General features: G+C 39.5%; 2 protein-coding genes across 2 annotated transcripts in view; both read right to left on the bottom strand.

Moving 5' to 3' along the window:
* LOC125999245 (heterogeneous nuclear ribonucleoprotein A1-like) overlaps positions 1-8,178 on the bottom strand; it is a 168,895-nt gene extending 160,717 nt beyond the window's left edge. Inside the window, exon 1 of the mRNA XM_049767322.1 lies at positions 8,131-8,178. The gene's annotated coding sequence lies outside the window, so the exon portion shown is untranslated. The remainder of the gene's footprint in view (positions 1-8,130) is intronic.
* LOC125999241 (heterogeneous nuclear ribonucleoprotein A1-like) lies at positions 2,748-3,841 on the bottom strand. The gene has a single exon (XM_049767317.1). The coding sequence runs from the start codon at positions 3,731-3,733 to the stop codon at positions 2,765-2,767; it is 969 nt and encodes a 322-aa protein (XP_049623274.1). The 5' UTR covers positions 3,734-3,841; the 3' UTR covers positions 2,748-2,764.
* Positions 8,179-15,158: the final 6,980 nt, after the last annotated feature.

The following is a 15,158-nucleotide window of genomic DNA, read 5'->3' as shown; positions in this document are numbered from 1 at the left end:
AATTTTTTATTTTTAATTATGTGAACAAAGATGCAAAGAAAGGACAAGGTAAAGTTACAGTGGGAGGACAATCACCCATAAACAGAATTCTCAAAAGAAATCCCCTTGCTGAAACCTTAATTTTGAACGTTCAGCCAAAGAACATTAAAAAAAAAATAAAACAGAACCCATGTACAATTACTTTGTCCCTCAAGTCCCCAGATTGTAGTACATTATAACATTTCTTAGCGGTACACAAAGCAATCTAATTATTTTAGAACAATCATTAAACGACCAAAACAGGGATTGACAGTTTTTAAAATAAACTTCATTGATTTAGTTTCTGTGATATATAGTACTGTTGTGATGGTTTCTTATGCACATAATTTCAATGTCACACCCCTCACCATTCTATCCACCTCCTTCTTCCAAGAGTCCCAAAGGCCCTCCCTTTCAACTCTCTTCCCATCTAGCAGTTCTACCACTGTATTGCCTTTGGCCCTTTGTTGCTGCCTATTGTGTATCTTCCACTGTGACTCTATCCCTTTCTTTACTCAGGATGATATACTCTAGTTACATCTATGTTAATGATTAACATAGTTTTGAAGGTGGTGGGGTTTATGTGGTCAAATTTCTCAACATGTTTAAAAGTCAGGTTACAATGCGTAGGTGTACTGCTATTCTAGTTTTGTTAGTTTTTTTCCACCTGGTAATAGAAAATGTATTAACATGACAGGTCATAAACGGGAGCACAAAACATCGAGGCAGAACATCTGGAACCCCACCAGCACCTGCCCCGAGTTCAGTGCAGCTGTCTGGCCTCTCACTCTGATTCCAGCAGTGTCATGTTGCGGATAATGGAGCGGCTTGTTTTTCCATGAATTCCACGCACACCTGCGTGCACTGTCCCTGCGATCTGGTCCTGCCTAGCACTTCGGTAACCCAGGCTAATTTGATGGGCTATACACTACTCGTGTCCATGATAGTGGTGTGGTGGCTGTCTTGGTGGAGAGGGCGTTTTGTTAGATTTTTAATAGGCAATGTAAAAGAAAATTTGGAGGCCATGAGAGTGATAGTATACCAGATTAAGCACTTAAACTGTGTTCAGCTGATGTGAGTTTGATCCCCAGCACTAATATGGCCCACCTGAGCCTGGGCAGGAGTAATCCCAGAGCTTCCAGTGAGAAGCAAATTCTGCTGAGTGTAGCCCAAACTGCTCCACCACCACCAACCTAAAATGATATTCTGGGGGCTGGAGCACAGTGGTAGGGCGTTTGCCTTGCATGCAGCTGACCCAGGATGGGCGCAGGTTCAACCCCCAGCATTCCATATAGTCCCCCGAGCCAGAGGCGATTTCTGAGCACAGAACTAGGAGTAACCCCTGAGCACAGCTGGTTGTGACCCCCCCAAAATTCTTGAGCTTGGAGAGATAGTATAGTGGGTAGTACACCTGCCTTACTTGAGGTCAACCTGAGTTTGGCACCTCATGAGGTCCTTGAGCTCTGACAGGAGATATACCTGTTAGAGCCAGAAGTAAGTCATGAGAACTGCAGGATATGATGCAAAAACAGAAACAAGATAACCATTCCACCAGGAATCTCACTGGATATTAACCCCTAAATACAAAAACTATCATTTCAAGAGCTATGCATCCCCATGTTTAATGCGTCATTATATATTATAGCCAAGAACTGGAAGACACCTAAGTGTTTATCAACTAATGAATGGAAAAGATGTGGTGTATGGTTTGGGGGTATGACTCAAGTGGAAGATCACATATCCTGCACATGAAGGGCCTGAGATAGATACCTAGAACATAATAGCACCTGGAACAGATATGAGTTTGCCTACTATTTTGGAATATGTAATATAAACAAATGTAATACAACTAGACCATGAAAGATGAAACCACCCAGCGTGTAACCATATGTGTTGAAATGAATAGTGCAATAAACTAGATAGAGAAAAAAGACATAACTTTCACCCATATGTCATATACAAAGAAGGCAAACAAAAGAACTAACAAAACAAAATTAAAGGAAAACGCTTTGATATAATAAGTTACAGGTACCAGCATAGAATAATGAAGGGTATGGGTAAACTAGAGAAAAAGATATCAATCATATGATAAAGGACTGAATTAAACTTTATTTTTTAAACATACAGTAAATAATTTATTTATTACAAAAAAGAAACAACCATATAAAATATTCACTAATAATTATTATTTATCTGGTAACATTGTTCAATTTAGATACATTACATAGGTGTGCCAACAATAAACAAATAAGCTCCATATACTCTGATTTTAAATAGTGAACTCCAGATCACGAAAGAGTAAAATTTAGCTCATTTATACCAAGATTTCTGAAGACAATGACTCTCTGCTAAAGGAGGACATGGGTAAATAACAAATATAAACTATCATCACACTAAAAAATTCTGATGTTACCCTATTGTTGTTTACCAATACTTTAGATAAACTAAATTTACACAGCATATTTTAAAACAGACACATTTAGTCAATATTATGATCATATTACTACATTTAGCAATCTATAGCATGGGTGTCAAAGACAATTTGGCTTTGAAATACACTGAGATACTTTGGTAGAATGCTTTATACTTTCCACATAATAGAAGCAAAAATTACCTGTTATATAATTAATAAAAATACAATTCTAGAGGATTTTGTCAATTCACATCAGTAATGCTTAAAACATGCCTTCTTTATAGTAGCTTAATCTTGCCACAACTGTTATTGTTGTAACCTGTAACTTCCCATTCACTTCTCTGGCTTTCCTCTCCTGTTAAGATTTCTTGGCAAATAAAACTTCCTGCCACTTCTGGAACCTCGATAGCGACCTTTGTTACTTGTCCTCAAAAAGTGTTGGCCGTAACAACCATAGGGACCTGAGTTTGGGCCACCAAATTTTCCTCTCTTCATGGGTCCAAAATGTGAATATGGAATATTGTAAGTACCACTTAGAAAATTGGTTCCATAATCACCAGATCCATGATAATCAAACCTACTGCCACTATATACACCAGCATTTTCACTGCCACCATATCCACCTTGTCCACAGAAGCTTCCTCCATAAATAAAGTTGGGATTTCCACTAAAATTACCACCATGGCTGCCACTAAAGCTTCCAGAACCACCTGAACCCCTTTGGCTGGATGAAACCCTAACCATCTCTTGCTTAGATAAGGCTTTTCTTATCTCACAGTTATGGCCATTCACAATATGATTTTTTTGAATAACAATCTTGTCTACAGAATCATGGTCATCAAAAGTCACAAAAGCAAAACCTCTACTCTTCCCACTCTCTTGGTCAGTTATGATGTCAACCATTTCAATATTCCCAAATTGCTCAAAATATTTTCTTAGATGTTGCTCTTCAGTGTCTTCTTTGATGCCCCCAACAAAAATCTTTCTCACAGTTAGGTGGGCACCAGGTATTTGAGAATCTTCTTTTGAAATAGCTCTCTTTGGTTCCACAAATCTTCCATCTACCTTGTGTGGCCTTGCATTCATGACTGCATCCACTGCCTCCACAGTGGCATATGTGACAAACCCAAAACCTCTGGAGCGCTTGGATTTTGGATATCTCATTACAATACAGTCTGTGAGTGTTCCCCATTGTTCAAAATAGCTTCTCAGACTTTCATCAGTTGTTTCAAAGCTCAACCCACCAATAAAGATTTTCCGCATCTGTTCAGGTTCTTTGCAAGACACAAACTTAGACATCATGGCCCTAGAAAGGGAAACTGCAGCAGCAAGAAGACTCTGACTCTGAGATAGCAGTGACGGTGGTAACAGAGGCAGTGAAAGTGATGAGCAGTAAGCTAATGAGTCTGTTATTGGACTTTATCGGTGATCATAACATGCAAATGTTGATTTTCAAAGATGCACTCCCGAAACATTCATAATGCCCTAATACAGTGCAAATTAAATTAAAATTATTTTTAAATGTTCAATAAAAGTCATTCATAGTCAATTCAGTATATGTTTGGATTTGGGCATTTTCATTTGCCTGGGTGGACAGGGAATATTTATTCCACACTCCAAAGTGATGTCCAGCATGATTCATGGCTCCTTGTTCATCAGCACATTTAGAGTGGTTCTGGGGGTTCAACTGCGGTTACCAGATGCAAGGAATGTGCTTAAGCATCTGAACTAACAACTTAACCCCTCATTTATATTATTAAACTAAAATAAGTGGTTCATAGTTTTTCATCAAAATGTTAGATATTGAAGGAATATAAAATAAATTGGATTGAGTAGTATATTTCAATTTACTGTAAATATGAACATAGTATTTAACTGATAATAAAATTTTGCAATGGTATAATTAGCCTAAATCTTGGACGCAAAATTTAAAATATGAATATCTGACTTAAAAAATCAAGCTTCATTGGCCAGAAGGCAGTTTAATGGATAAGGTTTTTGCCATACATTCAGCATGTGGTCCACACAGCTCTGACACCTGGCACCACATAGGATCCCCTGCATACCACCAGGACTGATTCCTGAGCACAAAGGTAGGAGTTAGTACTGAGCTCTACAGCTATGGACAAAAAAAATCCAACATACAAGTATAATGATAGTATATTAATAGATATATACAAAATTATTCACAAGACATCATTTGTAATAAAAAGGGAAAATTAAAAAATACAAATACCAACAATGGAGAAAAAAACTATACATACCTTGAAATAGGAGCAGAAAATATCCTCATGCATTGACTAGGAACACCACCTAGAAAACAGTCAGACAGGCAAAACAAAATGGATATGGGAATATGATAGCATTTGTGCAAAATGACACAAAATTGTAATGTACTATTTGTAACTATTAAATTGAATTTATAAACCTACATCAGTTGCAATATCACTAAACTCTTAACAGTATCTCTAAGGAAAAAAATCTTACTGAAAGAGAAAAATAAAGATTAGTTTTGTTACTATTTTCACCATGTTACACTACTCAGCATAAATCTATTTTCATTTGAAATAAAAAGAACAGCAAAAAATGAGAATGTCATATAAATAAAGAAAAAGACAGATTTTCAGATAATTTTCAGATAATCTTCACTGAGCAGGAAGGCAGAAAAGAAGAAGTGCATTTTCCGGAGGAAGTAGATGAGAAAAACATCAATTACCTTTCTGAAGTATGTGTATATGTATGTGTGTCTCTAAATAGGTGTTGTGTAAGAGTGTAGAGAAAAGATGGGAGTAACGTGAGGTGGATTATAGGCTGAATAGAAAACATAATATAGAAGAATAGCAGATTAACTCAAGATAGCAATAGAGATTCCCGGAAACTAAATAAATTTCACTGAAATCAAATTTTGGGGTAAATAAAGAACTCATCTGAAACCATGGCTGTCCTATTATATCATGGACAAAATCTGGAGATCTACAAGGAAGCATTAGAAGAGTTTAGATAAGTATACAATGCCAACAATGCCATTGAGTCATCTTTGAATCCTGTGGAGAAAAATGTGAAAACATGGTCCAGTCATTTCAGCTTCTTCATATGGGATACTGCTGAAATCATAAGGATTCTGCACATAAAATATTTTCTTTTGGACAGACATATGACTGTTTTAGAGAGAGCTATAAAGGGGCTATCAATGACACCTGTGAATTCCTTTATGTTAAAAAATACCATTCCTGGGAGAAGAGATAATATAGTTAATAAGGTGCTTGCCTTGCACATGGCTGACCTTTGTTTGAACATAACAACCCCTATATAGTCTCTCAAGTCCAGCCATGAGTGATCTCTGAGTGCTGAGCCATGAATAAATATGAGCATTTCCAAGTGTAACCAAAAAAACGCACAAAAATTATATTACATAAAATTTGTAATAAAAAGTAATCATGAACTAACAAAAGTTAAATATAGTTCACATATGATCTTAAGCATTCATAAAAGTGGAACGAATAAAATGTTTATTTAAAAGGACTCAGTTAAAAGATAAGGTAGACATAAAATGGGAATACCACATGGAATTCTAAAATTCTATAGAAGGCCAGGGATTTATTTGGATGGACTACAGTTCATGCAGTCAATCTCTGTGCCCTAAGTTCAATTCCAGCACCACATGACCCAAACCAGAGAACCACTAAGCATAACCCTCATTTCTCCCAGTACTGAATCAACAGTTCAAGTTCAGTATAAATGTGAGTGACCTGAACACTGTTTGGGAGATCCCAACACAATGCTATGAACCTTTTTTCCATTTGTTATATGGTGAATAAGTAGGTTATCAAAAAATAGAAGCATAGTTCCTGTGTGTAATTATCTATATATTTATCTATAAATACATACATATAGATACTGAGGGTGTCAAGAAGAATATTTATAAAACACAAATACTGGTTGTCTTGATAACAAATTTCAATTTTCCTTGTATTTTCTCATCTGAAAAAGCACATCATCCACATCTAGTAAATAAATATTAAAATGAGTAAAAACTATTCTCCCATTGAGCATAGAGATGACAGAGCCTGAGCAAAATTTCCAGGGTAGGAACATTTTTCTTCATTTGCAGGAAGAGGGAAATGAAAAGTCCAGACCCTATTCACTTTCCCTGAAACCAGGGAGCCTGCCCTGCTCCTGGTCTCCACCCTTCACTGCCCACCATTTCTGCATCCTTGCCCATTGGACTGCCATATGAATTTCTGCAAGTAACACTGATTACTGCTCCTGCAACAGTCCCCATGCAATGTGGTTTAGCTCTGTGTAGCTTAACAAGTCAGGTTCTCAGGCACCCTTTCTATGTGTACCAAAATAAAGAAGAATAAATCAATAACAGTGCGCCAAGAACATGATGAAATTCTGCATGCTAAAAATCAAAATATAGAAAGGACTTTCCCTTTAGTCAGTTAGGGTAGAGGAAGCTCTATTTCTGCTAAAAGTGGGTGAGATATTCTTTATTTTTTAAACATCATGGTAACAAAGTTGTTCATATGACATTTTTTTCACAGATAAATTTGTCCACGATTGAGTTACAGCCATACCATATACAACAACTTTCACCGGGGCACATATTTTTTTTTTTGCCACCAGTGTCAGCAGTTACTCTCTCACTCTAGCTGATGCGCTCTTCCTTCCCACCTCCCTACCACTCCAGCTTCTGGGGCAGGGATTTTGCGTCTCTCTATTTCTTTTTTGACTTTGTGGTTTGCACTACTGTTATTGAAAGGTTGCCAGGCATGTCCCTTTTATAATAGAAACTGTTCTACTCTTTGTAGCAAGCTTCCTACCATGGCAGGTCCTCCTAATCCTTATCTCTATTGTCTCTGGATATAATTCTCATGCTGTCTTTTATTTTCCTTATATATCAGGTATGTGAGATTATTCTATGTTTATCTCCTTCCCCCTGACTCATTTCACTCAGCATAATAATCTCCATGTCCATCCATGTGTAAAAATATTCCATGACTCCATTTACTCTAATGGCTTCATAGTATTCCATTGTGTAGATGTATCAGTTGGGATATTCTTAGTGACTGACATAGATCCAGAATCTATCTGCCCATGGCAAAGCAAAGGGGGTGAGAGTTAGGGAAAGGTGTTTGGAGAGATAGTATGGGTGTTTTCCCTAGATATAACCCAATGTGGCTGATATCCCCAAATGCGGTTCCCTGCCAGAAGTGATTCCTGAGTATGAAGACAAGAATGAGCCCTCAGCACCACCGGATGTTGCCAAAATTCACTTCGCAAGCAATAAAGGGTAAAACACAGGTGTGACCCATGAGGATCTTTGCACTAGCACAGAGCCCCTTCCTCCTACCAATGTCCTTCAGCCACCTCTAAGCATTCATCTCTCTTCCAATAGGGGTGTCTAACATTCCACCCTACAAGCCCTTGCTTGTGGCTCTGCCAACATGCAGGCTTTGCTCTCGCTGCTGGACTAGGAGGCAGATGCCACCTCAGGCCCAGCTCTTCCAGGCCCTGTTTCCTAGGCGCTTCCTCCCTCTGCCTGACATCCGGGTCTGGAATAAGAGCTGAAGCTGCTTTCACTCCCTCATCTAGCTCTCTGGTTGCCAAGGGCACGGAAACAAAGGAGCCCAAGGCAAACACAAGGCATGGAGACCATCACTGCAGTCCCAGCTCTGCTTCTGCCTGGAACTCACCTTCCGAGGCCTCAGATCAGGTCTTCTGCAGGCTCAGGACAGAAGCACAGAGGTTGATGAACTGGAACTCGAAGTTGGTGGCAGTGATATCAGCTACACAGTGACCTGAACCTGACAACACAATGACCGCACAGCAAACGACACTGGCAACCCTGTGGTGGAGTGAAATTGAGAGAAAACGGAGTGTTCTGCTGTAAACAGGAGGCCCTGAGCCTTGTTCTGGCCTGGTGTCACCCCTTCCCGAGAGTTCAGATTTTGCCAAGCACGGCCTGAGCTCAATACTATCTTCCTGCAAGAAAATCCAGGCTCTTGGACCAAACTGCCTGCCCGCTGTACTCCTTCTCAGACAACGGGAACAGGCGAGTGCTTCGTGTGTGCTCAGTCATCCTGTTGCACGTGTTGGAGAGATCAGGGACAGAAGAAAAGAGTGGCATCATCCACAAGGAAACACGGAAAAGAATAAATGGGACAGCCACTTTAGGGAAGAGCAGGTGGAAGGCGGGGAGGAGAGAGAAAGGACAAGGGACCCCCTCCACACCATCCCCATTTGCTAGATCTATGCCTCTGGGAGGCTTTTTGCCGGTTCTTCTCTTCTCGCTTTCTGCTCTAACATGAAACAATCACAGTACCTACCTCCCAGGCCTCCACTCGAGAAGAAGTACTAGGATATCTAGCATGCGCTTCGCGGGCACTTGAGGAGGGAGCCCTGAAAGGAAAACACATCCATGAATGCAGCCGTCAACCACGCGCTGAGCCCCTCAGCCGCCAACAGCCACCCGTGGGCTGTGACACCCGCGCCCCGAGGAGCGGGAATCCATCGCCAGGTTCAGGGCGCTTCAACCTCCCATCCGGCCCAGGACCATTCCGCTCCCTGAGTTTGGCCGTCAGGAGGCCGGCGTCGGAGCGGCAGGGTCGAGGCAGCGCAGGGCCCTCTGCGAGCCCGAGCCCCAGCCGGTCCCAGCGTGATACACACGCGCGGCGGCGCCCACCCTCGGGGCCCCGCTGCCTGGGGCCGATGGGCGTTTTTCGCGGACCAGGCTCTTGACTTGGTTCCCCGGAGCCCAGCAGGAGCGGCCACAACGTGTGACCATGAATTTGCTGGTGAGGTAGTACCAAAGGCGGGCGCGCTCCGCGCTGCCTCTGGCAACAGCCCTGCTCCCCTCTGCTTCCGAGGCTGGCCCCCCTCGCCCGGTCCTTTCTCCTGCCGGACCCTGGGGACTTGGCAGCCCTCGATCTCCCAAAGCTATGCTTCCTCTTCTGCCTTCAGATCCTAGGCATAGGAGAAATGAACGTGGCCCCACTGCTTGCGCACTAGGCACTGAGGGGGCGTGGTCATGTGGGGGCGGGTGCACAGGGCGGGCCGAGGGCTCTGCGCTAGCGCTCTCTGACGAAGGGTCCAGCAGCGGAGCTAGAAGGCCAGCAACAGGCACACAGAGGGAAGAAATCCTCAGTAGGAGTCTCAGGAAAGAAACAATGAAGCGCAGGCTTCTGAGTCCCTGAGAGGACCTGGCGCTGGCCTATCTGCAAATGTCAAGTGCTTGAGAGCTGTTCTCTCTGATAATGCCAACCAGTGACAACAGAGTGTGCTGCAAACACCTGTGGCTTTTCCTTGAGTGAAATGTTCTGCTGCTTTTCTCAGCAGGGTCTGGGGGAATCAAGTGTGAACTCTGTGCTTGTTCCCCTCGGGCCACCAGGCAGAACTCACAGAGGCGACTTGTTAGAGCTGAGCTCAGATACCCTTTGGCAGTTTCTGTGTTAGAACAAGTTGTGCTCAGAACTGTTTCAAGATGAATTATATAAAAACAATAATGGCATCACCACTTTCTTCATCTTCCACTTGTTTATCATTCTTTCTCTTACTTTCCTCCTCTCTGGCAATTCTATTTAACGTTCATCAAGATTTTTAGAGAAGTAATTCCTAAATTTGCATCCTGGAGACAGACACATTTTGAATAAATTCCCAATATAATCTTTATATTGAAACCCCAGAAGAGGCCATTTATTCATAGGTCTCTGATATGTATGATCCAACACATTATGTGTTTTAGTGCAAGCTTAGTAATATTAACATATTCCTAATAGAAATTAACCAAATCACTTTTTGAGAATTAATTTCGATAAGGCAGGAAAAGAGAGATAATCCATGTGGGAATGTGGAATGCCAGGATGATATATCTGGTATGTCTTGGAAAATACCTCAAAGAAGGAAAATTTCCTTAACATTTTGTACTTTATAAGTGAAGTTGAAGCTGACCTTAATTGCTGAGGAAAGTAGTAGTGGATTGTGTTATGGACTTATTTTCCTTTATTAGCCCCTAAGATCATTGAGTAAAAGGGTCGGTGGTTATAAAATCTTGTGAAATTCCATTTAGAAATGTTTTTAAAATATTTTATTTAAATAACTATTATTTTTAAATTTCTTGATAGTTGAATGTTAGCATATATTTTAACATTAATCTCACTAGCAATTTCAACTCCCATCAGCGGTGTTTCATACAGTCATACTCTAACTTTCACCCCCAACCCCCGGCTACCACCTTGACATGAACATTTTAAAGTGTAAAGGCTGTAGTTTAGATCTCTTGTTTTCAATGTTGTTATGTCTGTACTTTGGATTTATAGTTATATCATTCTCCTACATCACAAATATAATTGAAATTTTACCTCTATTTCATCTTATGCTTTTAAATTGCATAATTGCATAATTATAATTTAGGATTTGTTAAAATATAACCCTTCAAAGTGTATCTCACTACAAATACTTCCAAAGACATGTTATAAGACAAGCAACTTGCAGAACAAGGCTTCATCTCAATTACCTGATAATGTTGGAACACAGGGTTCTACTATCCGCCTTAAAGAGTAACAAGTTGTTCTTGAACATAGCTTCCAATGAGGCTGTTCAGAAGCTATAATTTTCAACATTCCCCTGAAAACTTGCACCAAAGTTCAAGTACTTGTCTTTTACTTACAGTGGCACATGATTGCTGGTGCAGTGAAATGAATAGAAATGGGCTTGGAGTTCTTCTAGTGAATCCAGTTTTAACCTGTCCATGCATATCTCTCTGAAGGGTAGGTAACTCGAGAGTGGGAGGCTCAGCTTTTTGCAGATTGATCTATTTGCGACCTAGCCTGATTTAATGATACAGAGTTCTTTTCTTGATAGTGCTAACTCATATGGAATGAACTTGGTTAAAAAAGTTGAACTGCTCTATTTAATTGACTTCGTGCTGAGCGAGAAGAAATGACTTATCGTTGAATGGCCTCTTTTTTGTTGTTTTTTGTTTGTTTGTTTGTTTTTGGGTCACACCCAGCAGCGCTCAGGGGTTACTCCTAATTCTACACTCAGAAATCGCTCCTGGCAGGCTCAGGAGACCATATAAGATGCCAGAATTTGAACCACAGTCCTTCTGCATGTAAGGTAAAAACAGTACCTCCATGCTATCTCTCCAGACCCTAATGGCCTCTTTATTTTGTTGGCAATAAGTGACAGACCATGATGTGACAAACCACATTACTCAGAATGTATCATGATATTAGAAACTAATGGAAGCCTATATCCCAATCCCAAGGGATTAGAAGGATGCAGGTCTGGAAGCAAATGCCAACACAAGAAACAATAAGCACATGGTTAAGGAGATAAAACACGTTCAAGAACTTCCAGTGTAAACCTTCTGCTCCTAAGATTAAGACCAGAAAGCATAAAGTTCATAAAGTCGTGGAAAACTGAAACCATAAATTGTTTTTACCCTGAGACCTGGGGACTTTATTGGGAACCCAAAGACCACACCCAGGGAAGGAGAAGAGGCAATCTAAGGCACAAATCCAAAAGGAGCTTCAATCTAAAGGTGCTTCCAACCAGTGAGTGAATTGGATGGAAACCAACATCTTCCACTTTTTAATTTTATAGAAAAATGCAGAAATATGAGGTAAAACAAAGTAAGTTATGCACCAAGGTTCTAAGAAAAAGGTGGATGCCTCTATCTAAAAGATAAAAGGAGTGACATATTTTTTTTTGTTTTTGGACCACACCCAGTGAGTTACTCCTGACTATGTATTCATAAATCGCTGCTGGCTTGGGCATACCATATGGGACGCTGGGATCAAACCAAGGCCTGTCCTGGATCAACGATGTAAAAGGCAAAAACTCTATCACTGCACTATCTCTCCAGTCCCATATATTTTGCATCTATGCAAAAGAACAGTGTCACATGATACTGTTGGTACCTATGGAGGAAATTATATCAAACCAAAGAATCCCTATAATCTATTTCTATCATAAACACAAAACACAAACTATAAATTCCTACTAACAAATCAAAGAGGAGGGGGAACTACATCTACATAATGAAATATACGATAAAGAATTTTACATATGAGAAAATACACCTAATAAAATATAAAAATGAGTTACATATATCTTCTTTAGTCTTTTGAAATAGTCTTAGGGGAAAATAATTTCCGAATCTCTGCTACGGCCTGCAATGAGGTCTTGAGGAGTCTGAAAATAAAAAGGCGAGTAGCAAGTCATGGATCAGGAAATATCTTAGAGCCGAGGGTCTTTCAAAAGCCAAAACCAGTTGCAAGCAACAGTCCATGGAGAAGGGAGGTGGGAGAAAAGTGGGCTGCAGAGAACAAATTAGCAACAGTGGTGGTGGCATCTTCCTCTTAAGGCCAAGGCAGGAGTCAGGCTGGGGTGGGGGGGGGGGAGAGTGAGGTTCTGATATCTGAGAAGTTAAGAACTGAAAGTAAAAAATGGTTAACTAGGGAGAAATAAAAAATAGGGTAAAAATTGATAAGAAATTGCTATATTCAACAGAAAGAAGGACTATGTACAACATAGGCATACATTATGTACAATGCAGACAGATATTATACAGACATAGAGATGGCCATCACACACGTAGACAGACAATGGAGATCGATTCATAGGTTACAGTTGAAAACCTGAACCAGGTGGAATCAGTCAAAGCGTTTCAAAATATAAAGTTGGCATGTCAGGTGGAAAAGTTTTCTAGTTCCTAGGAGAAATCTTGTTGTGAAGGTGATCTTATGCTTAAAAGGGCTCCATGGTTTAAATTTGTGTAGAACATTCTTAAAACAACCATAATTTTCAAATCTGTTGGTACCTATGGGGAAATAATATCAAACTATTACTAAATATAAATTATAAATATAAATAAATAAAATAAATATAAATATTACTAAATAATATGGTAATGAGCACTGTAAAAAGAGTCTACACCAATAAGTATCATATTACAGTCTCAAGAATCCATATTCCTTTCCTGAAGACAAACTGAGAGCAAAGGCATTAAATATAGTAGAAAACTAGCTTGAATTAAAAATAAATTGCAAAACCATACTCAGTGACTGAGCACTGTAGCAATGAGCACATGCAGGTATCTTATCCAGGTATATCTGTGTAGACAAAATTAGATTATACAAGAAGGCTTAATTAAATAGAAAATAAATAATTTAAAATATTTGTTAAGACATCATAAGAAGCACTGTATTAGGAGTCCAACGGAATATATTACTAATGCAAAACTAAAATTCCAAACTATATATCAAAGTCTCACTGTGAACAGAAACATTAAAACATTATTATAAACATAACAGAATTGAAAATAAGACACTAACACAATCTTATTGTGAGCACTGCTGTGGATACTTCTTGACTTCCAAATGCATTCTGCAGCTGTTTCTGTTGGTAAACATTAGAACATCATAATAGACAACTAGAAAGAGCATTTAGTTGGACACTTGATTAATCTAACAGCTGTATTCATTGTTGCAGGTCTTTTTGAAGTGTAAAAAAGGATATAAGTTGCTTAAAATAAAACAGACACTTCAGCGATTTCTAAAACTTTTCGATAATCAAATTTAAACAAATATCTCTTGCTGCATTTTTACAGTAAGCTGTGCAATGACCCTTTTCCATCATCATAACGTTTCGAAATAGAGAATAAGTTGTATTCTTTAGGGTTGTCCTTAAAATCCAGATTGTTCTCTGACAACTTAAGGTTTACTAAAGGAAAGTCCACATAGACCTGTACTTTTTTCATCCACTTGCTGTCACAGAAAAAGCATTTCAGATGCATTATGAGCACAGGTGGTGATTTCCATTTTTTCCCCTTTTAAAAAATTGTTCTGTGTGTTAAAGTGGCTGCACTAAAACCTATTATTGTCTCTCAATTCTTTTTTTGAAAAATAATGTAAGGCAATCTTGCAACACGCATTAATCTGTAGGTGTCAAAGTCAAGGATAAATGAGTAAAGATCTCAGATGTCCAAGATTCTTGGTGGCAGATGAGACTTTGAACTGTGGATTTGAAATGGTCTTGGAAAAGTGTAGCAATAACAGACTCCTTAAATTGCTTTTGTCTCTGCCAAGTTTATTATGCTACTTCTGAGTCAACAAAATGATTACTAATTTTCTCTATATGTCTTCTGCCTATCAGCTTTGTTCAAGTCCTGATAAAATCCATCCATCAGGAATAAAAGTAGTTCAAATGAATCTTGTTAATTGTGATTATCAAACTGGACATTTATCTTTCCAATAGTCATCTTAAAGTCCTTTGGGTTAACATACCTGTGTTGTCCTGCCCACAGGTTTTTATATTTAGCAAACTCTTCTGCCATTTTGCTTGTATGTCCCAATTAATTTGACCTGCTAATGTTCTCCTTGTAATGGTCTGGTAAAAATAATAATTCAGGGGCTAGAGCCCTCACACACAGCTGTAGGGCATTGCATGCTGCCAATCTGGGATGGACCTTGGTTCGATCCCCTGTTGTCCCATATGATGCCCCAAGCCCAGAGCGATTTCTGAGTGCATAGCCAGGAGTAATCCCTGAGCATCACCGAGTGTGGCCCAAAATAAATAAAATAAGTCAAACCTGGACTATTATACAGTCCCTGTAATATTGAGTCCATGTAACAAATGTTTCCTAAATTATGAAGTCCAGTAAAAGAAGGCCAGATACCTTATCTACAGAACCAAACTTCTGGAACTGGTCATTTCCACT

Source organism: Suncus etruscus, chromosome X (genome assembly GCF_024139225.1).
Source record: "Suncus etruscus isolate mSunEtr1 chromosome X, mSunEtr1.pri.cur, whole genome shotgun sequence".
In the NCBI taxonomy this organism is placed as follows: Eukaryota; Metazoa; Chordata; class Mammalia; order Eulipotyphla; family Soricidae; genus Suncus; species Suncus etruscus.
This window is presented reverse-complemented; position numbering and strand designations above follow the sequence as displayed.

What these genes read in the sequence shown, in the direction of transcription:
- LOC125999241 (XM_049767317.1), bottom strand. Translation starts at nt 3,733, where the DNA reads ATGATGTCTAAGTTTGTGTCTTGCAAAGAACCTGAACAGATGCGGAAA.